This window comes from Lytechinus variegatus, chromosome 18, assembly GCF_018143015.1.
Source record: "Lytechinus variegatus isolate NC3 chromosome 18, Lvar_3.0, whole genome shotgun sequence".
Taxonomy (NCBI): Eukaryota; Metazoa; Echinodermata; class Echinoidea; order Temnopleuroida; family Toxopneustidae; genus Lytechinus; species Lytechinus variegatus.
Window position 1 is genome coordinate 6,075,306 of NC_054757.1, and position 24,428 is coordinate 6,099,733.

Genomic DNA, 24,428 nt, shown 5'->3' on the forward strand with positions numbered 1-24,428 from the left:
GAATGATTCTGTTATTGCTTTCTGCAAAATCTTGTTTTTTTCTGTAAAATCAGGGTTTTTTTAACAGTGTATAGGTGGTAATTAAGATTAATACTAGTTCCATCTGTGCATACCTTCGCATTTTGCTCTTTTTCTGAAACATATAAATGAAAAGTCTCTCTTTAACTGGGGGGCTCAAATCAGCTGTAAGAATTCGAATAAAACAATTTTGAATAATTGCAAGAAGTCATTTTAGAGTAAAAGGCCATATTTCAAATCGTAGCCAAAATCGCTCATCAAGGACCAATTAATCGTACGATCGCTACATATGGCATATGGCGTAATTACAAGCCAATCCAACACGATTCCTATGATGTCATTTCATCCATTCACTGGACCAGGTTGTCGGGGGGGGGGGGGGCAGCTGCAATCGAGCCGAGCATGTGATCATTTTTAGCCAACTAGCCACGCCCATTTTGTTTTGTTTACACAGAACAACACAGACTAGACACGTACATGATCGTGACGATTGGCATCCACTGATCCAGAAATAATTAACTAGTTTACAGTGATATAAATACGTGTAGACTTACTGGCGTTTAGTGAATTCAAGTATTTGATATTTTGGTGAGTGTATGCATCTTCGTACTTCATTTGAATTAGTGTTAATTGTCGTATAATTTCTGTATGGTCAGTTCCCCCATGTCTGCGCGGTCTCCCAAGTCTTCGCACCCGTGTATCTGCGCGATTCTAGTAAAAGAAATACGCAACGGGCACGAACTTTACACATGCAATACATAGGCAGGTATTCATTAAAAAATCCGAATCAAAATGGTGGAAAAATAATGAATTCAGGGCATTTCATGCGACGGTCTCGAAATGCAGCCTTTGTCATCAAAATCCCCGAATCGTGTGCAAAGTGAATGAGTGCGCAGACATGGGGTACCATTTTTTTTTCAATCTGAAAATGACTGCCCGAGGTTTTTTCAAGAAAATCTTATATTTTCTTCCATTTTTTAATGAGAAATTTGGTACACTTACTCTTAATAATGTAAGGAACACTATTAACCGAAAGATTTTGTGAAATAAGAAGAAGAAATTCATGTTAAATCTTAACTCAAATTGTTAGGTGCGCAGACTTGGGGCCCACCATCATACATATTAAACCCCGATACTATCTGCAATGCAAATCCCGCATCGCGGCTCAGGCTCAGCTATCGCGGGGGAACTCGCGGCGCGGCGGCAAGAGCAGATGAACTGTTGCCGTTAGATGTTGAAAAAAGTAGTCGACTTCACCCTACCTCAACTTTACTTTACTTTACTTTACTTTACTTTAAGTCCATGATGCTGTAGGTAATCCTCTGTTTTAGGTGTCCAAATTATTTTAGGTTGCTAACTTCAGGCAAAAGTCACAAATGCACTTACAATGAGAATAAGTCGTCTGCAAGCTACAATAGTACAAGGCCGTGAACGTACGAGCGCGCTCGATCGCCTATCGGCCTGGCTGGTCAATTGACTGCTCTCCCGGGGAGTCAAGGCGAAAGGTGGGGGGGGTCCAATAGATACATATATATTGCTATATATCACCTCCTCTGAGGGGATTTTATTAATTGTTGCATTGGGGGGTACATTTATTTTTAATGCATAATGATGACATTGGTAGCAAGGAGAAGGGGTGGTGGCAAGAGGGGATGAACTGCTCCATTATTAAGGGGCACGGGCACAAGGGGGGTCCAATAGATACATATATATTGCTATATAACACCACCCTTGCTACCAATGTCATCATTATGCCCTAAAATGTGCCCCCAATGCCACAATTAATAAAATCCCCTCAAACAGAGGAGGTGATATATAGCAATATATATGTATCTATTGGACCCCCCCCCCACCTTTCGCCTTGACTCCCCGGGAGAGCAGTCAATTGACCAGCGCAGCCAGGCTGATAGGCGATCGAGCGCGCTTGTACGTTCACGGCCTTGTAGCTTGCGGACGACTTATTCTCATTGTAAGTGCATTCGTGACTTTTGCCTGAAGTTAGCTACCTAAAATAATTTGGACCCCTAAAACAGAGGATTACCATGCTGTAGGCTTGAGTTGAGTAACTTGAGTGCCTGTTCATCGATCGTAGTATCTCCTCAGGTGTTAGTACAGTATCCATGGTATTAAAACGTATATATACCGGTACTTAACACGATCACGAGAAAGGACTGTCAGAAGTGTGTACATGTATGCTAGAAACTGTGGGAAAAAAAGACAATACTGGATTACTGCCTACACTGGCTTATAGAGCAAATCAAAATTCCTTGACCAGTGCCTATCTAGACGAATTTTGAAGGAGTTGACTGAAGAGGCTGAAACAACACTGTCAGGAAGACTATTCCACACAAATGATGTTCGTGCAGGGCTGCAGGCTCCACTCCACTTTACTATACCGTTACACTACGCTATCCAGGAGGCTCCTGTCTATCAATCTATTTATCTACTTGTCAGTCTATCTTTGTATGTACCTATGTATCTTTCTGTCTCTGAATCTATGTGTATATCCAATATAATATCATAGTCATCATATTTGTCATAAATCATTATCATCATCATCATTATATTTTTTGTCATCAATTATAATCTATTTATCTATCAATCTATCTGTCTGTCTGTCTTTCTATCTATCTATATAAGGCCAAGTAAAAAAAGATAGTAGTTGATCGTCCGGGTTTTTTGAGAGCGGTGATGAGGGAGGTCCTTGCTATTTGCTATCTTACTATTTTTTTTAAGAACACGGAGGCATTTTCTCGGTCCGATTTTTTACATCAGTGATGAGGGAGGTCCTTACTATTTACTATTTTTTTTGCTATTTTTTATTCAAATGATTGTCAGGCCATGTCAAGCTCGAATTATGTGATCGATGTATGCTCAATAGTAATAATAAATGATTAGAAATATATGTATACATATTATTATATATATGTATAAATATCTACGATTGATTGGAAATCTCTGGAAAATAAAATCCATTGATGTATTATTACTGATGTATACTGGTACTGTATTGTTGTCAAACAGAATGTTCATGTCAAGTGAATAATTTAAACATTTTAATTTATGTAAGGGTAAAAAAAATGCATGGGGGGGGGGTCTTTTTTATTGTCATGGAGTCTTGTTCAATTTTCCAGAGCCAATCTCATTTTTAGCTCTTGGTATGGTTTCGCATCGCAGTTTTCGGGTGCTTGTTCGTTTACATAATGTTTAATACTACTGCTCAATTTTTATTCATTTTTAAAATTGATATTAAATATTAAATCCCTCATTGAATATTCGATGCATTGCCTCCTGACATTAGAAAACTCGCCAGAAAATTCAATGCATTTCACAAATTCACATGTCACGCCAGCACAGTCAATCACATCATCCCAGCACACATGCAGTTCTCCCAACAGAGTCACAAGCACACAATCACCGCAACACACATCTAAGTACAGGCACTATCACTCACCAAAAAACCCCGCGTGATAATTTGTGTATGCTTGTATAATCTCAAGATAATGGATATGACATTTTTAGGCTAACCGGAATGCTTCGATAGATGGCGCTCTTAACACCTGATTTATGAAGAGTTTTGTGCAGAGTTAAGCAACAGTTAATCCAAATTTAATTTACCTTCCATCACATACGGTAAAGGGTTTTCCCGACTTTCAATCCATTCAAGTTCTTGCATGTGCTTGATCTTGGAAAGTATTTTTCAGAGGTCCCCTCCATTTCCACACTATTTAGGTCTAAATAAAGTTGTTTGTGTAATTCATTGTATTATGTTGCATAGTACTGCGTTGGATAAATAAATTTCTTGGATGTTTTTCCCCGATGCAACGATTGTAATAGTGTTTTGTATAAAAATCATAATAAAAATTACATAAAAAGGGAGGTTCAAACCTCGGTCTGCATGAATTCGTTACTTCTTCCATTTGTAGTTATGATTAGGCGCACGCCACAGGTGGCATTCATGAGCCCGATAAATAGTTCCGAGGGCAAAAGGAGATATTGTACGCAACGTATTCTTAAGATTTTTAACTTGATACAGCTGATTGACAAAAGCGTGTTCATATGATTCCCATCTAGCACTGATTCTAGGATCATGGACAGTCGCTGAACATTGTCAATTTGGGGACGTCACTAAGGTGTCGGAAGCTACTTCGACTGGCGGAGGAATTAGTGCCATTTTACAGCTTTAGGTTATGGATGAGATCTCGTCATAAGATGATTTCATAAAATAATGTCGATTTGTTTTCGAAATGAGACGGTTGACATACCCTTTTCTGGTCAGATATGAAATTTCGGATATTCCTATCTACGTGTAGGAATTATTATTCCATCTACTTCCATCCATATTATTTTATGATTTATTTCTCAATGCTTATTAACACACTTATCAATGGGGTAAACGTTGACGCTCGTATTACCCACAACACGCATTTGCATTTGAAGGCTACAGATGGCGCTATACCAATATAGTTATCGTTCATGATGATCTTTAAAGGGAAACACTAGGCTGAAGTTAACATTATTTAAAAAGTAAAATCAGACGAACAAAAACTGAAAGTTTAATCAGATTCAGACAAGGAAGAACAAACTTATGACATTATAAGTTTTCGCATTACTTCGATTTAAAATTCTATGCATTTATTCGATTGGTAAGATGATGATGTCATATCCTCACTTTCTTTTGAATTTTATTATATCAAATTATAGTCATTCTTATTTTGTCCACCAAGAACGAAAACATTGACTTGACCTCTGATTAAATGAATAAGATCATAATTGCTTCGACTTATTTTCTTACCGTCAGAGACATATATCATACACAAATGTGTGAAGATATGAAATCAATTATAATTTCATGTGATAACATACGAAAAAAGAACTGGAGATATTACATGGTTAGCTATCCTATCGCACATTTTGGATTTGTATAGCGCACGTATCCACCTTGGCAGGTGCTCATGTACATGCAAATGATTTCTGTTTATTTTTATGTAATTATCTAAAGACGGCAGTACCCCTTTAATTATGAGTTTTATGATCAGACATTGAACTTTTATTGTAAATCAAAATAATGCAACAGACATTCTCGAGGGCAAAGGCCAGTGCACTCCAATAGCAACTGAATTGAAATGAATAAAAAAAAACACACACGCGTAATGCTGGAAAACCAACTATACACGTACAATGGTCTTATTCAAAATAAATCAGTCGTTTTCGCTACTGAATCGCACAAGCATATATGAGAACCCACAAATGACATCAATGATGTGGAATCAACATGAGATTTTACTATAGTTAACTATATATAACAGCCGATTTCTTAACTTATTAAGTTAGACCAAGCACCCGGGGATATTGTAAGGACATTTTGTCATCGTATGAAAATGATTGATTCTCCTTTTTCTCTTCAAGCGCGAGATGAAACTTGTCGATATCAAAAATTCCATTCTGAAAAAGGGACCATTTCATTATTAGGAAGTCATAAAACTGTTACGTGATTTACATTAGCGTACCTACGGGGTGGTGGGGGCATACTACCCCCCCCCCCCCCCGTGACGAGTCACAACCAATGCAAGGGACGTATCCTTTAGTTGTGTTTGAAGACCCTTTTTTTTGCTTGTCAAAATTTTTGTGGTACGAAATCCCTTAGTTGTGGTTGAGTCGTGATGACGGTGTCAAACATTCTGATGTGTAGGAAGGGCAATTTCTCAGAGCGAGCGAGCTACAAAAAAATACCTTTTAAAATGAGAATGTAATTTAGTGGCTGATAAACATAACTTCCATGAAATGATTTTACATTTCACCCCCTTTCCCTTCCATTTCCCCATCTCCATTTTTCTACCCCCCCCCCCCCCCCCCCCCGATACATACCCCAGTAGTGGAGCAAAATGGAAAACCTTGGAGAAAAAGGTGGACTACGTCCACGAAAACCATTCCACGTCACCCCATGTTGAAACAGGGAAATCTTCGATTTGATTTGTGATGTAATATTTGCTTGAAGTCATGGGATTTATCGCTATGCTTATGCAATACTAACACTGCTTTGTACGACAAGAAGGTCGATTAGTAATAAACGGATCAGTAATTCCTCATAATACACAGCTAGTATAACCACGTGAGTATAACTCATACACCGCGGCGCCGGGTGTACGTATTCTGGGAGTATCAATCAACGGAGCAGGCAGTACAGGAGTTGACGCCACTCTCCAGGTTCTGCATACGATAGATCTACCCCTTGATTGTAGCACAACTGATTCTTACCCAATACTTATTTTATCATTCTGATCGACACCAATCAGTGACAGGTTGACACCATCATGATAGACCTTCTTGGTGATTCAAGCTTACCACAGGTCAATGGATTGACCATCACAGCTACACTTGGAGTTGCAGCCATCTCTCTGGCCTTATGGACGATAGTCAGACCTAGGAACTTCCCTCCCGGACCCAGAGGATTCCCTCTGGTTGGAAGTCTTTTCTGTAAGTGCAATCTCTTATTTTATGGATAGGGAACATGTTATGCTGTACTGTTTAATTCATCCCCACCCTTCTGAATAGATTTTTTATGAATATATGTTGTTAAGTTTTTTTTAATCCTTACAAGTATCTCATCTCATTCTGGTGGTTTTCTTAGCTTTATGATGCTTCTTAGAGTTCACTAGAATCCCGATTGGCCTTAGATGTGTACGGCTTTAGAAATTAACTGTATTGAATATCATTTGACAGCCTAACAGGATAAGCGAAATCACTGTCCCAATATTGAAAATACTTTTCTCACTGCTCGCCCGTCTTTTGCTATCTCCATCTTTCCCACCCCGCTCTTTCTTTCCATAGGTCTGTATCTGTATGTCTCTCTCTAGCTGCACCGTCTGTCTCTATTTGTCTCCCTCACTTTCTCTTTCTCAACGTTGCTAACGCATTTTGCCAGAAATATGTTATCATAATGATAACCCCAAACAACTAAAGCAATAATTTTGGTTTAGTGCACACGTTTATCTTTTGATGTTGGGCGGGGGTGTACCAGGTAATGTACGGGCAGGAGGTTGTTGGGCTTTCGGCGATGACAGTATACGAGTCTAGTTTTCGATACTGAATGCATCTCACATTGCTTTATTTTTTAGCATTTAATGACAGCATGGAGAAGATTTTCCCGGCCTGGATAAAGCAGTACGGTGACATCTTTGCCTTCAAGTTGGGTGAACATTGGATGGTCGTCTTAAACCATCAGGAGGTCATCAAGGAGGCTCTTCTCAAGCAGGGTGTCCAATTTGCAGGCCGGCCAAGATTCCCATCAGGTAAAGAAAGAGTACAGGCCTAGACCTAAGCAATCAATGTAAATGTAAAAAATTGTATGAAAAGATATTCGTCAATTAATGTCAATGCATGGTCGGCGCCAAAGGTAAGGGGGAAAAGGGGATGAACGCCTCCTATTAATTTTAAGATGAGGAAAAAATGGGGGGAAAATTAGGAGAAAAGGGACAAGAAACAGAGAATGGAAGAAAGAATGAAGTATGGTATAAAAGGGAGTTGTCTGGGTAGTGTAACTCTAAGATACCCTTATAGGAAAAATATATGGTGTAACTTATAGGATCGATACTATCAATTCATTCCAGGGGCCTATTGCATAAAACTTTTTACCTGAGAAAACTTAGGTTGTTTTTACCGGAGATTTTGCCCTGTGTTAAAGTCAATGGGAGAAATCAGACTAACCTTAGTCTTCAGTTTTTACCAGAGTTTTCTCAGGTAAAAGGTTTTATGCAACAGGCCCCAGGTCATGAAAAAAATCATAAGAATGAAAGTGAACTCGCATTTCCATTTTACAGATATTGTTTATTGTAAATTATTTTAATACAGTATCTTATTTTACCCCAATTTCATTATGGTGTCTTTCAATACATTTCGATATGTTTTTGCTTTCTTTTAAAATATCGGCATACACAAACGCGGATTTGAAAATACCTGACAGAGAGAATTGATTTATTTATTGGTTTTATTCATTTTATACTACAGGGTAGGCCTGTTCAGTTATGCAAAATTGCTCTCCGAAGGCGCCTTGCAGTTTAACAAATAATTCAAAATCTAGCAAATCAATGTATGTAACATATAATATAGTAAAATCTGAAAAGATTATATACATAGAGTGAAATCAACATTTACTCATGGAATCATTACATTTACATCAAGTTATTCAGTGTAATTACATGTATGACAGTCAAAATTTTAATGATTTACAGTGTTTTTTTAATGCATGGAGGGACGTGCATTTTTTGTATCACAAGGGAGAGAATTGAATAGGACGGCAGCAACATATTCAAAAGATTTTCTTTTATAATCTGATAATGACGATAATGACGAATTTCTTTCGTCTTTGCAGGTGCTTTATTTTCCGATGGATACAAAGATATCGCTCTCGGAATGTACGATGATACTTGGAGAATGCATCGTAAACTAGGACACACAGCTCTGAGGTTAGTTTAGGACCATATGATTGTCATGAAGTCGTGATGACTATGTCAAACATTCTGTTGTATAGGAAGTGTCGTGGGTCTAGATCTAAGGGGCAGATGATTTGCGCAGATCCATGTTTTTACAAAAGGGGAGGCACATAATCAGGAGAGATTCTGCAGCGGGTGGGGGCACTTTTGACAAGCAAAAAACAAAGATCTAAATCGCAAAAAAAGTGATTTGTCTTTACGAAGAGAATGGCGAGCAAACATAAAGTTTATTTCCAAAATGTTCTTTATATCCTTCAGAAACAATCCGAAGAGAGAGAGAGAATAAAAACACACATAAAAAGTCATCATTTCAGATAGGGTTGGCCTTTTATCCTCAATAAAGAGGGGAAGGTTCACACATTGTGTACCCCCCCCCCCCCCCACCCACGGGGCATGGGGCCGTTTTATAAAGCTGTTCGTTAGTTAATATAACAGTGACTTTAAGAACGACTGGTGATCCTTTCTTGTGGTAAATAATTTTCACCATTTAATATTCATTGACGATGGTTTAGAGCGTAAGGAAAGGTTCACTGGTCGCTCCTAACTTACGATTGGCTTTATGAAACACCCCCAGCTTCTGTCGCGGGGCGTAGTGGTGCGTTTTAACTGCCTCGAATATTATTATTATTATCATTATTACCATTATTATTATCATCATTGTTATTTTATTATCATTACAATGATAATAATAATTATTAGTATTATCATTATCATAGTAACTATTATTATTATCATTATTATTATTAATATTATTATTATTATTATCATTTTATTATCATAATTATTACTACTATCATTATTCAGCCTCCTCAACATCATCAACGTTATATTAACATTATTATTATCATGATCATGGTTATTGTCGTCGTCACGATGGTTGAATTGTTCTTTCAGGCACTTCGCTACAGGAGAAGCCCTCCACAAGCTTCTCTCATCCGCTTTCCCCAAGTTGAAAGTTGAGGTTGAAAAGACACTAGGTCAACCAGTCGATCCAAAAAGCTTCATCTCACTTCTCCTGAACAACATCTTCTCTGAGATGTGCTTCGGAAAGAGGTTTGTTATCAATTTTTGAAGAAATTAAAATGTAATTGTAATTGTATAGAGTGAACAGATCTCTAGAGTTGAGCTATAAGTTCGTGAAATATGGCTCCTGGCGTACAAAGTTAGGGGTCAAATTTGACATTTGACATTAACATCGGGTGAAGACTAGACGTCAAACCCAATGTACGTGTCAAGCAGTCATATGAAATGAGTGAATCAAATCTCTATACCTCAGACTCTTGCATTGTACACCTTACGAAAACTAAAGCAAGAGGACCAGAAGAACATGGTATATTTTTGTTCAGTTCAAATATTCTTAAGAGGATTACTGTCAAAAGAAACGCTTTCATTTCATGATCGTAGTGTATTAGTGAATACACTGAACTGGAACGGTCCTAATATGGAGCCTTGAGGGCCGCTTGGCGAGAGGTTCTATTTTCAGAATTTCAGTTGATAAAAAGTCTTAAACATTACTTTTGATTCTACCACGAGTTTCATCATGGTTTATTCATTGTTGGTATTGGCACATTGATCGTGTCTGAATATTTTTCGTAGGTCAGATACCCGGGTCAGATATTTGGGCTTCCCACTGCTTTTTAAACCGCCCTTGTTTTGGGTTAACTGACCCTTTACTTTCCTCACTCTTTCCAATATAGTTTCGACATGCATGACCCGAAGATCCTCGAGTTCATGAAGATCTCTGATGATATGAATCTAGAGGTGGGTCTAGGGTTTCCTGAGGATATATACTCATTTCTAAAGTACGTTCCTTCAAAAAAGCGTGGCGTTGTCCTGGGATTGATGAATAGGATGAGGGATATTGTCGTCGACCAGATCGCAGATCACAAAGAACAGCATATAAAAGGTAATATCATAATTTTGTATTCAACATTCGGAAATAATGGAAGTAATTAATAATAATAACGATGATATAAAATGAACATAAAATAATTGTAATAAGTGCAATCGTGCAATTTTACAAAGTAATTACTAGCTTCCTTAATGGGTTGCCTTTGGTTTGACGAAGAAGATTTGTATGTTTCATTTTCATTGGGTAAAGTTATATCGTCATCTGGTTAACATTATTATCATCAATATTTGTTAAATACATGATTTTTAGGTGAAGTGACTGACATCTATCATCTGCTACTTGATGCCCAGGAGAAAGCTATTGAGGAAGATAAGAACCTGGAGAAACTAAGCGATGATCGCATCCTCTGGACTATCATGGATATTTTCAGTGGTTAGTATTGACCGGAAGTTAAGTTGTGGGGCGTGTGACGGTGTGTATGTGTGTGGGTGTGTGTGTGTGTGATTGAGCCATTAACAAACGTGCAATCATCTGATATAATCATTTATTCGGTGACCCACTGTTAGCGTCACCATCCGAAAGACGTGACCAGAGCTCGAACTTTGAACCTCTGCATGAAGTTGTGACATACCTGTGTAGCTTGGATTACAGGCGCACGCCACAGCGCCCAGTGGATTGATCTTTTAAACAGGTTTCGAATCCCAGCCATGGCGTAATATTTAACATTATATGCTGCGCTCAGCCCAGGTTGATGCAAGTGGGTATCTTGCAGAAATAAAATGGAAGAGACTTTCCCTCTGAACTACAGTCACATTGTTGGATTAGAAAAATGTAAAACTAAGTGTTTGCATGTTAACAGATGAATGTATTTAACATATTTTATGATTATTTTATTGTTTGTAAAAAAAAGCTGTTTTTATGTCTTTGTTTTTCTTTTTTTTTCAGCTGGTATCCAAACATCCACAGACACCCTCTACTGGGCTTTGGCGATGGTCACCGAACACCCCGAAATCGCTGAGAAGATCAGAAATGAAATCGATCGTGTGATAGGGCGTGATCGTGTCCCCATGATCGAGGATCGCGGAACCATACCGTACACGGAGGCAACGGTTTATGAAGTGTTGCGTTATTCAAGCTTAGCACCTGTTCTCATCCCCCACGCCACGACTTCTGATACTACTTTGCGTAAGTACAGTTTTTATGTTCAGCAAAAATGTTCCACGAGCCTTTCACAAGCGGGCATAACTTTAAATGATCTGTATTGTGTCGTCCAATGAGAGTGATTTAGATAGAGGACTGACAATCTTTCCTCAAGCGTTCAATGAATTCTCTCCTTTTTTGATTGCAGGAGGTTACAGTATCCCCAAAGGCACTACGGTGATGATGAACGTCTTCTCCATGCATTTTGATCCACGAGAATGGAAAGATCCCGAGAACTTCTGCCCGGGTATGTCCTCTAATAGAAAAATTCCCTTCTTGACATGTGCCTTTAAGCTTGCATGGTCCAGGGGTATTCGTTATAACGTTACTAACAAAGGTTACCCTTTTTTATTTTGCATTAAGACTAGTGTTCAGGGGCCCGTTGCAGAAAGAGTTGCAATCGATCGCAACTCTAAAAATCATGCGCAACTTGATTTTCAACCAATCAACAGCGCGCATTTGGGACTTGCGTTTGATTTTTTGACTTGCGTTTAAACGCAACTCTTTCTGCAACGGGCCCCTGTACACTTAAAAATAAGCATTCCCATCAGCTATTTACTACGCCCTGATTTCGTGTAAAACTATACACAAGAGCTATATAAGAATAATAGTGGTCCGAATAAGAAGCCATGTGGTGCGCCATACTTCGAGAATGATATGTCAGACTTTTAATATTGACTTATGTTAATATTTGATGTTGGACAACATCTTGAAATGATAGAATTATAATTGTATCATCATTTTCAGAGCATTTTCTTTCGGAAGACGGCTCAATCCGTGAGCATCCACCGAGCTTTATGCCGTTTGGAGCTGGCCGTCGAGGATGTCTCGGGGAAGCCGTGGCCAAGGCCGATCTATTCCTCATCTTTACCTGGTTCATGCAGAACTATACCTTCAGCAAGGTGATATACTCTCATATTCTTCCTCACACATTTCATTGTGTTTAAGTCTAATCATACCGTTAAAACTGCAACAGTATTCATTGAGATAAATCCTTGAAGCAATTTTTATGATGTGTGACATAAGCAAAAACATTTTCCAGCAAAACAAAATGAACGCACTAAGCAAAACTTTAAAATGTCATAACTTTCTTATTTTACATCCGATTTCGATGAAATTTTCAGCGTTTTGCTAGTTTGATTTTCTCTATTTATTCAAATCAACATTTTTCTGGGGTGGACTTGACCTTTAAGTTATACATCCAGTTGCATCGTTCTGTTTGGAACTGGTGAGACTGTTGTTTAACTTCCTATTACTTGGCTTGTCCGTCGACTTGTTGGACCTTTCCCACGTTGTATACCCTCTTTTGTGACCTGAGTTTATATTTGAGGACGTTAATGGTTATTTCTTTCTATTTTTATCAGGTTCCTGGCAAAGAAAGTGAGAGCCTCACCAACATGATCCCCAAGTCTGCTGCGGGAAGGGTCCTTCTTCCGTATGAGATAGTGATGAACAAGCGGGAATGAGTAGACACAGGACCACTAGCTATGGGTGGCGACGAGCCACCAGTGCCCCCCCCCCTCCTTTGAAGTTGAAGACCTTTTTTTTTTGCTTGTCAAATTTTTTGGCGGACGATTTTGCCCCCCCCCCCCTGTAGAAAATCCCGCATACATTCGTAATTCAGAACCTTCGTTATTCCGAAGGTTCGGTTATTCCGACGGTTCGTATTTCCGAAGGTTTGTAATTCCGAAGGTTCGTTAATCTGAAAACGAAAAATCCTAGGTACTGCACAGGACTATACTACGGCACGACATGTTCTCCTCCGTGAAAGGGTTGTTCATTGTACGATTCATATTCGATTTCAAGTCCTTACTCAAATTCGTATTTATTCATTTCCGACAGGAAAAAGATAATGATGCAAGATTGTTACCCTTTATCAAATTCGAGGGTATAATAATGATTTGATAATATCTTTGTATGTTCTTAAGCCACTGGCTGCCAATCATGTATTGCCAATAAACCATTACTATTCTGGTACAATTCGGCATTAACAGATATAGAAGAGTGCATGCATATATAATTGTGTTTCATCCCTCAATACAGCAGCTACAATAATTATAAAGAGTACCACTGCAGGCGTACTTTCTACTGTAAAATGTAGAATTCTGATATTGTGCAATTAACGGATCACACATGAGAAATAGATTCTTGCGAAAATCTTTACAACATTTAGAAATGAATCGGCAATCATTAACGAAATGGGTTTTGAGGTAAAAGTATGATGATAATATACACTTTATAGTTAATATAATGGACGTGGTATATTTTTTTCTACTTCATATACTACTTGTTTACACAATGAAAGGAAATCGCTAGGGTTTTTAAAGAAAATTGTCGAGTTTGAATGTTGTTACATAATTATAGTGTAAACACATTATTCATAATTATCTTGAAATATGATTATGGAGATTTGTATGAGATTGTGTATTTAGCCATACTTAAATTATGTAAAAGGGTATGCTAAATGGTGTTGTCGTGAATGATTAAATCAAAATTATTTTTACAGGCCGCAGTTCCTCTAATAGTTCATGGGAGAACTATTGACTTGTTTCCGTGGTACGGAAATAAAAGACAATTAGAAGGCCAACTGCATGCATGAATCAATGTTAGTGCAAAGTACGATCTAGAGAATACCAAGTAACAATGATTTCAACCCTGCCAAGTTGTTATTATCTATTCATGTTTACCTAAGGGGGCATATAATTTTGAAAGATAACTTCCGGATTACAAACTTTCTTATCGGCATTGATTTCACGGGAAACTGCATAATGTATTTGGTATACAGTAATTTTCTACTTTGATTTACTCTTGCTGAAAAGCTTGTCTGTCTAGTAAATAATTAATGGGTAAAATGAGGTATGAACGTTTAAAGTGATTGGTGAACATTGGTTTGACTTTTAAAAAATCTGAGCTAGAAGGTCACACTTGTCACCTGTGTCTGTGATATGTTATAAAAATGAAGCCCCGAAAAAATTGCGTTCGAAAATAATTATTTAGTGCTTCAATAATTGAAATATAAAGTGACCGGAAACACCATCTTAATTTCATCCCATACACTTACATGTATGTGTACTATTTAGGCGTCTATAAGACACCTATTTACAAAATCAGGGTTTGCCTTGTAGTTTTAGCTTTTCATTCTCAATAGTGGTTGTTTTCAGGGTTTATTAGTTCTAATATATGCACTTGTACACATGTTTCATCTTGGTTTGAGAATTTTTTAAATCGGCTGCTCACAAAGTTAAACAATACCTTTAAACTATGGCGAGTTAATAAAACAACTCGCCATTTCTCCTTTTACAAGATATCGATTTAGAAAATAATCACAATGGATAGGATATTGATATGATATGGTATTGGTCTAATGATTTGATTATTTTGTATTTTATCATTTTTGTTATTTTGATCAATTACTATGTTTGTTTTTATTACTATTATAAATTTGCATTTCAACGCATTTGAATGATGTCTAATAAAACTGATTTTATACTTACATTAACAATTTAGATGAGTTGTATATTCCTTGACCATACGTATTCATTATTTTACTCCCCCGCCCCCTACATACAGAGATAAATCCCGGATTTATCAATTTAGTTTGTTGGGGGGGGGGTTTTGTTGGGGATAAGAATCATTCATTGTATTTGGCGCATTTCTTCTGGTAATAAAAGAGTGTTTTTACTTGCAAAAGGGAGCTCAATATAGGGGCACATCTAATTACAGGATACTGGTAAAATGCCAACTTTCCCCCTATCTACTAAATGATTTTTTTGTAGATGACATAGACCTACAATTCCCAGTTAAACTAGCTGGGGGCCTTAATTGTCCGAACATAATTATAAAATAAATAAATTAAAAGGGTATTTCAAGGGTCACGTGTGCTCTGGGAGTTTCTTCATTTTATTCATAAATATGTTTCAGGTTTTTTTTTTATAAATATAAGATGTAATTAAAAATAAACATTCTGTTTGAAAATCGCAAACGGGCGTTCGGGTGGGTGGGGGGGGGGGGCTCAGAGGGAATACAGCACTCCCCTCCCCCTGCTGAAAATAATACAGTGTCACACAAGAGTGATTACAGTGTGTTGACATAGTGGACACACATTGTGTTCTTCCCAGTCCTTTGGCAGAGAAAAAAAAAGAACAGAAGGTAAGGTTGACAGAAGAGAGTAAAAACAAAAGGATGAACATCGGGTTTCTTTCTCTTTTGTTTTTAGTTCACCCCGTCATTTTCTGGAGAAAAGACTTTGTATTGAAACTTACACCTCTTGCCACTGCACTTACAAACAAAATGTGGGAGGGGTGAGTCCACTTGCCTTCCCCTTCCCCTCTCTTTCATGACCAATTTTAAAAAAAACGAAGGAAACAAATAAAAAAATACAAAGGGGAGAGAGGGGATATAATAATTACATTTTCCGAATGTTTTGACAAGCTCTATTAAATAGACTTTTATTTCACTAGCTCGCTCGCATTTTTTCTTTTTGACATAAATTTTGCCCAGCTGTCGTCTTGTTACCCCCTCAAAGTTTGGGCTTATTTCTTCAAAGTATAACAAGCGCTCAATGTGACCCATTTTTTTTCTTAACCATCCACCTTTGAAGACAAAATTGAAAAGATGTCATTCCGATATAATATCATAGCATGATGAGTGCACATCTAATATGACCAAAGACAAGCTTTTATCCACCTGAATTAATATGACGCATATAGTATATAATATAATATATAATGATAAATATAGCATGTTCTCTAGCCCGACCCCGCCCCTCCCATATCGTTTTGCACAAGGTGGACACATTTTTTTGCCGAAGGAAATTACGCCATGGCTGGGATTTGAACCCGCGACCCCCTTTTTTTCAAAGTCAGAAGACTAATTCAAAGGCCACCACGCCAAATTTTGTAGGCTTCCAGCATATTAATTTTAAAGGAAAGTATTACATGTATTAGGGACTCGGCTCGAGGAAAACAAATATTAGTTTTCCAGAACTACTTAGGGTCACTTACAAAAAGGATTTAATTTTGTTTGGTTTTTGAAAGCCCGTACACCGCGTAGCCAGGGTTTAATTTAGGACGGGCGGTAAAAACTTCGCGGAGCGCGAAGGTTTTGATATCTCATCAAATTCACATCACCAAAAAGAAGGCGTCTCTTGAGTATGTAGTACCCTTATCTACTCGAATTCAATTAAATTGCTGTGATAAAAAATGTTTTCAAAAGAAATTATGAGCTTAAACATTTGAAATAAGATTAAAGAATTTGAAATAATTCCTCTTACCGCACGAAGCGCGGAAGCTAAAAAGTTTTATAATAATTGAGAACAGAAGTGGTGCAAGATGCCTATCTTGGTCACATCAGATTTGATTTAAATTTCGTTAATTTACGTTAACTCAAGTCCCAAAACAGAGTAGAAGACGGGTATATATTATGGACGGATAAAATATTTATTCCCGCAAAGCGCGAAGATTTTGATGTCTCATCAAATTCAAATCACGGAGAAGAAGACGACGTTTCCTGCGTTTCTAGTACCCCTATTAACTCGAATTCAATTGACTTGCTGTAATTAAAGAAAACAAATCGAAAGGAATTATTAGCGCCCCCAAAATGGGAAAACATTGAGGAATTCGAAATAATTCCTCTCACGGAAGCTAAAACGTTTTATAAAGATTGAGAACAGAAGTGGTAGAAAATGGCTACCTAGGTAACATCAGATTTAATTTAAATTTCGTTAACTCAAGTTAACGAAATTAATTCTCTAAACAGTAGAAGACGGGTATAGGCTATGTGGGAAGTAAATAGGCCGTATTCCTTTCCGCGAATGGCGATGAAGCTCTGAATTTTAGAAATTTATCTGAAACTTTAACCGAGTTATAATTTTGACATTTCTTAAACTATAACTCGATTAAGAAGAAAAACAAGCTCAAAATGTAAAAGGGGTGACGTAAGCTAGAAAAGGGACTTAATTTTCCTTTCTCATGCTCGCGAAGATCGGAAAATTTTGTGATTTATTTTGGAAGAAAAAGAAATCGTGTAATTTCTCTCATATTAAGTGCTTCCTTTTGTTTGATTAAGAAACTTCAGTGATATTGATTTTTTTTAATCAATGGCACAAAACAAGACAGGAAATGGATGTCCAGCGATATAGAATAAAGTTTCATGTCGTACATACTTTGCATATGTACGGCACGAATATAATGCCTCCCCCTTTGAGCAGATATACTTTGCATAAAATTGCTTGCAGGTTTAAAAGCGAAAGAAATATCATTTGGGGAGTCGGGAAGTGACGGTAATGTTTACCCGCTCCGTACATAATAGCCGACATTTTGCGTCAATGCAATTTTAAAAAATACTTTTCATACTCTTTACACCCATGTATAATTTCTGGCAACAATATACGATTCCCACAGCCGGGAAGGGGAAAACGGAGTAGAAAAAAGGTGTGGGGAACAAAAAGAAAAGGCGATTTTGATATTTTTCCCGCGCTGAGCGCGGAAGCAAAATTTTCTATAAAGAGAGAAGATCAACGTTTGTATAGGCATTCATTCTTTTGAAGAAAAAAAAGAAGGAAAAAACAACAAAGCTTTACCTTCTTCCCTTTTCTCCTTTTGCTTTTTTTTCTCCTTTTCCTCTTCTTCTTTTTTTTCTTTCTGGGGCAGTTTTTTTTCTTTGGGGCGACCGCCCCTACCGCCCCCCCCCCCGGCTACGCGAAAAACTTACCAATTCGTAAGAATCTAATGTGCAATGACCCCCGTGGTGGGGGATCGAATCGATGCTCCAAACGGTAGTCTTTTATATTTTTGGTACTGTACGAGAAATTTGATCATGATGGGTAAGCCATCTAGCCACGCCCACTGTTTTGTTTACTTGTATACTCGTCTCACATGATCATGACGATTCATGTTAGCTTCTAGTATTGAGCCCATTTTCTACAGTTAAGTCTCACATGATCATGACGCTCGATCGATATGTATGTAAGTTTAGAAATGTGTTAGTGGTAGTGGCAGTTAAATATAACTGCTGTACACAATGTGTGACCAAATTATTTCAAAACACCCCCTAAACATGTTTTTAACTCTGTTTGCAAAATATCCCCCTCGACAAGTTTTTCGCGGGCTTTCTTTTCATAATTTGGACCCCTTGTCGCCAGAATATGACCTCGGGGAAAAAGCATACCCTAAAACCAAACAGGTATGGCTATAAGTAAACAACAACAACATACCTACGTTTGACCCCGCCACGATTGACCATTGACCAGTCTTTTAAAACCACTCTCTTTCTTGAAAATCGGTGTTACCCTTAAAAGTCAAGTTCACCACAGAAAAATGTTGATTAAAATAATAGAGAGAAATCAAAGCAGTAAAACGCTGAAAATTTTATGATCAAAATCGGATGTAAAATAATAAAATTAAGACATTTTAAAATTTCACTTATTGTTCACAAAACAGTGATATGTACAACTCAGTGATATGCAAATGAGACGGTCGATGATGTCCCTCACTCACAATTTCTTTTGTTTTTTATTGTTTGAATTATACAATATTCAATTTTTACAGATTCGAAAATAAGGACCAACATGACTGAACCATATGCTAATTCCACATGATAATGGAGTAATAAAACATTAGTTCATTTGACAATGAGAAGAATATTTCATATAAGAAAATACAAAAGAAATAATGAGGGGATGATGATGTCATCAGTCTCCTCATTTGCCGACCAGGATCATGTGCATACATAACTGTTTTGTGAGATTAAGGGAAAGGGCTACATCACATATCAGCTAGGGCTCGAGCGGCGCGGGGGAAGAAATCCAAAGAAAAGAGTGGTTACTAACAAAATAATATACACTGTAAAGAAGTTCCTACAGCAGAGTCTCGAGAACACCTGTAATCTTACCAGATGCGTAATCTTACATTATATCATGTAAAATTACAGGAAATTGGTATTGTATAGATCTATGGAACCTTACAGATTTCCTTACACCATTTTCTCCTTTTTTTAAACAGACCTGTTCTGTTAGATTGTAGAAAAATTCCTGCTTTATGAATTTACAGAATGATTCTGTTATTGCTTTCTGCAAAATCTTGTTTTTTTTTCTGTAAAATCAGGGTTTTTTTAACAGTGTATAGGTGGTAATTAAGATTAATACTAGTTCCATCTGTGCATACCTTCGCATTTTGCTCTTTTTCTGAAACATATAAATGAAAAGTCTCTCTTTAACTGGGGGGCTCAAATCAGCTGTAAGAATTCGAATAAAACAATTTTGAATAATTGCAAGAAGTCATTTTAGAGTAAAAGGCCATATTTCAAATCGTAGCCAAAATCGCTCATCAAGGACCAATTAATCGTACGATCGCTACATATGGCATATGGCGTAATTACAAGCCAATCCAACACGATTCCTATGATGTCATTTCATCCATTCACTGGACCAGGTTGTCGGGGGGGGGGGCAGCTGCAGTCGAGCCGAGCATGTGATCATTTTTAGCCAACTAGCCACGCCCATTTTGTTTTGTTTACACAGAACAACACAGACTAGACACGTACATGATCGTGACGATTGGCATCCACTGATCCAGAAATAATTAACTAGTTTACAGTGATATAAATACGTGTAGACTTACTGGCGTTTAGTGAATTCAAGTATTTGATATTTTGGTGAGTGTATGCATCTTCGTACTTCATTTGAATTAGTGTTAATTGTCGTATAATTTCTGTACATATTAAACCCCGATACTATCTGCAATGCAAATCCCGCATCGCGGCTCAGGCTCAGCTATCGCGGGGGAACTCGCCGCGCGGCGGCAAGAGCAGATGAACTGTTGCCGTTAGATGTTGAAAAAAGTAGTTGACTTCACCCTACCTCAACTTTACTTTACTTTAAGTCCATGATGCTGTAGGTTTGAGTTGAGTAACTTGAGTGCCTGTTCATCGATCGTAGTATCTCCTCAGGTGTTAGTACAGTATCCATGGTATTAAAACAAAGTATATATATACCGGTACTTAACACGATCACGAGAAAGGACTGTCAGAAGTGTGTACATGTATGCTAGAAACCGTGGAAAAAAAAGACAATACTGCCTACACTGGCTAGTTATAGAGCAAATCAAAATTCCTTGACCAGTGCCTATCTAGACGAATTTTGAAGGAGTTGACTGAAGAGGCTGAAACATGTACACTGTCAGGAAGACTATTCCACACAAGTGATGTTCGTGCAGGCTCCACTCCACTTTACTACCGTTACACTACGCTATCCAGGAGGCTCCTGTCTATCTATCAATCTATTTATCTACTTGTCGGTCTGTCTTTGTATGTACCTATGTATCTTTCTGTCTCTGAATCTATGTGTATATCCAATATAATATCATAGTCATCATATTTGTCATAAATCATTATCATCATCATCATGTTTTTTTTGTCATCAATTATAATCTATTTATCTATCTATCAATCTATCTATCTATCTATCTGTCTGTCTGTCTATCTATCTATCTATATATCTATCTGTCTGTCTGTCTAACACCTACTTATCTGTTTATATCTTTATACCTGTCTATCTATCTATCCATATATCAATATAGAATATATCTTCTATTAATCTATCCACCTAAATCATTTATCTCTCCATCCATCCATCTTTTAGCTATCTATCTTATATATGTATATGTTTAGATAAATGTCTGTTTATCTTTCAATCTAATATCTGTTTGAATAATTGTGTCTGTTTATCTACGACAGACCACCTAATTTGTCGGAATATAAAGGACCCTATATAAGTGACCTTCATGACATTTTCTGTCTCAGATTTCATGTTCTTTTGACAGTCTGTAATGCTTTTAAATGACCATGACTGTCAGTTTATGAAGTGAAGTAAAACATGAGAAAATAGGGTTCAGACATACAAAAAGGTTGATTATTTTATGGAATTGCCCTTAATGAAAATCCCATTTATTACACTGAGTTTTGACAAAAAACAAGAAACCTGCCTGTATATTTTCTTTGGCGGACTTAATGGTACCTCAAGTGGCATAAAATAATGAACACCTTAATTGGCAGAAAGTTTGTGTTAATGGACTTAAGATACCTCCGGGGAATAACTATGTGATTAAATGACTTGATGAAGTCCACTCTATAGCCTGTCTAAATCACAACTCAATATCTGGTGGCAGCGGTGGGATCAGCAAATCTGGAAAGTACATAGCCGCATCATGATCCTATATTCTCTTGGTTTTCTCTTGTTTTTGTAGCTGTAAGAGACCAATGCTATCATGATAGACCTCCTTGGAGATGCAAGCTTCCCACAGGTCAATGGATTGACCATCACAGCTACACTTGGTGTTGCAGCCATCTCTCTGGCCTTATGGACGATAGTCAGACCTAGGAACTTTCCCCCTGGACCCAGAGGACTCCCTGTCATTGGGAGCCTTTTCGGTAAGTGTAACCAACCCTTCAAGTACTTGTTCATTTGTTAACTTGATCAGCAGGTCCTTGTTTCATTTGAAAAAATTTCATTGATAAGATGCGAGTATCCTATTGTTCCCTAATCAGCCTATTCATTATCATCATGATTCAGGAGCTCATGACATGACATGACAATTCATTTGCCAATTGATGATAGTCATTTTCAAATTAAGCCTTGGATAAATGCGTTTGTTTAATAGTAGAGTGAAGGAGCTTTACACAAATTATTTGTGTCAATGATCAGTTTTGCAGTAAAGTTGAATTAGTGCTTTGACTGCTGTCAATTCCTTTATTGAAATAAAAACATGATTGATTTTTTAATATTCAGTGGATCAAGGAAGGACTTTATAATGGCTTGACATCAAATGACAGAAGCAGGGTTGGGCTCAATTACTTTCTACAATTACAATTACGTAATTGAAGAAATGTTCAATTACAAATACTTTTCAATTAAATTACATTTTTTTTTCAATTACCATTACCTATTACTTTTGTCAATTACAATTTCAATTACTTTCTAGAAAAGTCATTACTGAAACCAATTTTTATTCTGTACATTTTTTACCACCTATTTCAACATAATTTTTAGTTACAGAGAAACTTTAAAGATGAAGGTTTATGTGAAAGAGAATAGATTCTGCCTGTTACTTTCTTTAAAGAGAAATTCCAGTAGTTGCAGTTAACACTGATTTCATGAGAAAGTTTGTAAAACAAGGCTTAATTGCCAGTATATCATTGAGGATCTAGATCTGGTACAGTTACATTAACTGGACTTTGTGAAATCTTGAAATCTACGCTGAAAAATGTTCACGCCGAAAATCCCCAACACAGATAAGCGCACGTGGGACAATGTATAATTATTGCTTAGGGCGCCGGGCCCGACGCCCTACCCGAATCCCGTGCTTATTTGCTGATTTCTCAGCAATTACACAATTTCTTCCAGAATCCTTTGGCACATGTGTATTATTTATACAAACGGACACTTTAGTGGTCATTTCATTGGATTCTGTATGAACTCATTTTGATATCGTTACCAAAACTAGCATTTACCTTTAAGGCTGAAGCAGTTGACATAAAAAAGTAATGAAATTAAATCATAAATTAAGTAAGTTTATTGTAAAATAATTGAATGTATTTAAAAGTAATTGACAGTAATTGAAGTCAATTACATTTTTTTCAATCACAATTTTAATTACTTTCTCATTCAAAACTTCAATTGCAAATTTTACAATTACTCAAAAATGTAATTAATTACATAATTGATAAATCATCTTGTAATTGAACCCAGCCCTGGACAGAGGTCACGTCTTTATCCATAAAAGTGTACAAAAATGTAGATATTACCATTCTAGTGATTTTATGCGTGGCCAATCCCTCACTTTCCTCCCGCTCCCTCTTTCACCACTTTAGATCTGTTCTGCGGCCACGTCATGATAAGTGAAAAACATTGACATCATGCTTTATGACATAGTCTCTTGTTTTCCTCTGGAATGTGCATTAAATCAGGATTTAGTATGATTTCTGGTATTAACTCTTCATGCGTTCACCTGTAAACCCCCTGTGTGTTGCATTATTTTAGCGTGATCCCCTCTACGCAGTATAATACACTCTGTTATTTAGAGTGCCGTAACTTTTTATCTGATCATTTTGAAAGAAAATGTTGTGTAGCAAACTTGTAGAGTGTTTCCTGGGCTTTCTTATCGTATATAAATTTATGGAAAAATGTATAGTAATTTACATTTTCTAAATGCTTTCTCCTAATACTTCCAACAAAATTCGTGCCATGAATCACAGACTCCTAACAATAAACCTGGCCATGGTATTGTTTGTGAGAAGGGTTTTTATTGATTTTCTCCTCTCCTTTTTCAATGAACTTCCTGGCTGTGATCAGGATGTATTGATTTTGGGGGAAAACTCAACGATTCTGTAATTTGTAAACTGCGATAATCCGTCGAACGCTAAACTAATGTCGCACGCGCGATTCATTAATCGCTACACATGTACGGTATACACAAACGCCAGGCTATACATTGTAGTTAGTCACGCTCCGGGGCATGCAATTGTTCCAAAAACAATGGGACAGGGGACGTCTATGGGAAATGTGTGGTTGTGCAAAAATGCGAACGAAGCACGCCTACGGATGTGCAATAATGCGAACGTAACGCATGAAGAGTTAAAGGAATGTAATATTTATTTGAATGTTTAGATTTAAATGACAACCTGGAGACAGTGTTTCAGCGCTGGGGCAAGCAGTACGGTGACATCTTAGGTTTCAAGATGGGTGAGCACTGGATGGTTGCCTTGAATCATCAAGAGGTCATTAAGGAAGCACTTCTGAAGCAAAGCGTCCAGTTTGCAGGCCGTCCAAGACTCCCTTCAGGTATGGATGAGTAGAGCTTGGGGACTTATCA

The 24,428-nt window shown here is 37.3% G+C and overlaps 2 protein-coding genes across 3 annotated transcripts in view; both read left to right on the forward strand.

Annotated features, from left to right (window-relative positions):
• The first annotated feature begins 1,301 nt into the window (after nt 1-1,301).
• The window catches only part of LOC121431604 (steroid 17-alpha-hydroxylase/17,20 lyase-like), a 34,620-nt gene continuing 11,493 nt past the window's right edge, over nt 1,302-24,428 (forward strand). Inside the window, exons 1-4 of one of the 2 annotated variants that reach the window (XM_041629167.1) lie at nt 1,302-1,332; nt 2,070-2,481; nt 21,804-21,987; nt 24,224-24,397. In XM_041629167.1, the coding sequence (XP_041485101.1) occupies nt 21,825-21,987; nt 24,224-24,397 (337 nt within the window). In that variant the 5' untranslated portion in view covers nt 1,302-1,332; nt 2,070-2,481; nt 21,804-21,824. Of the gene's footprint in view, nt 1,333-2,069; nt 2,482-20,073; nt 20,215-21,803; nt 21,988-24,223; nt 24,398-24,428 lie in introns of those variants that run through there. The other variant, XM_041629166.1, reaches the window with a different exon arrangement.
• On the forward strand, nt 6,125-13,114 carry LOC121431603 (steroid 17-alpha-hydroxylase/17,20 lyase-like). Its single transcript, XM_041629165.1, has 10 exons — nt 6,125-6,495; nt 7,137-7,310; nt 8,390-8,483; nt 9,405-9,563; nt 10,208-10,416; nt 10,672-10,794; nt 11,308-11,547; nt 11,711-11,809; nt 12,310-12,464; nt 12,927-13,114. The coding sequence occupies exons 1-10, from the start codon at nt 6,333-6,335 to the stop codon at nt 13,026-13,028; spliced, it is 1,518 nt and encodes a 505-aa protein (XP_041485099.1). The 5' UTR covers nt 6,125-6,332; the 3' UTR covers nt 13,029-13,114.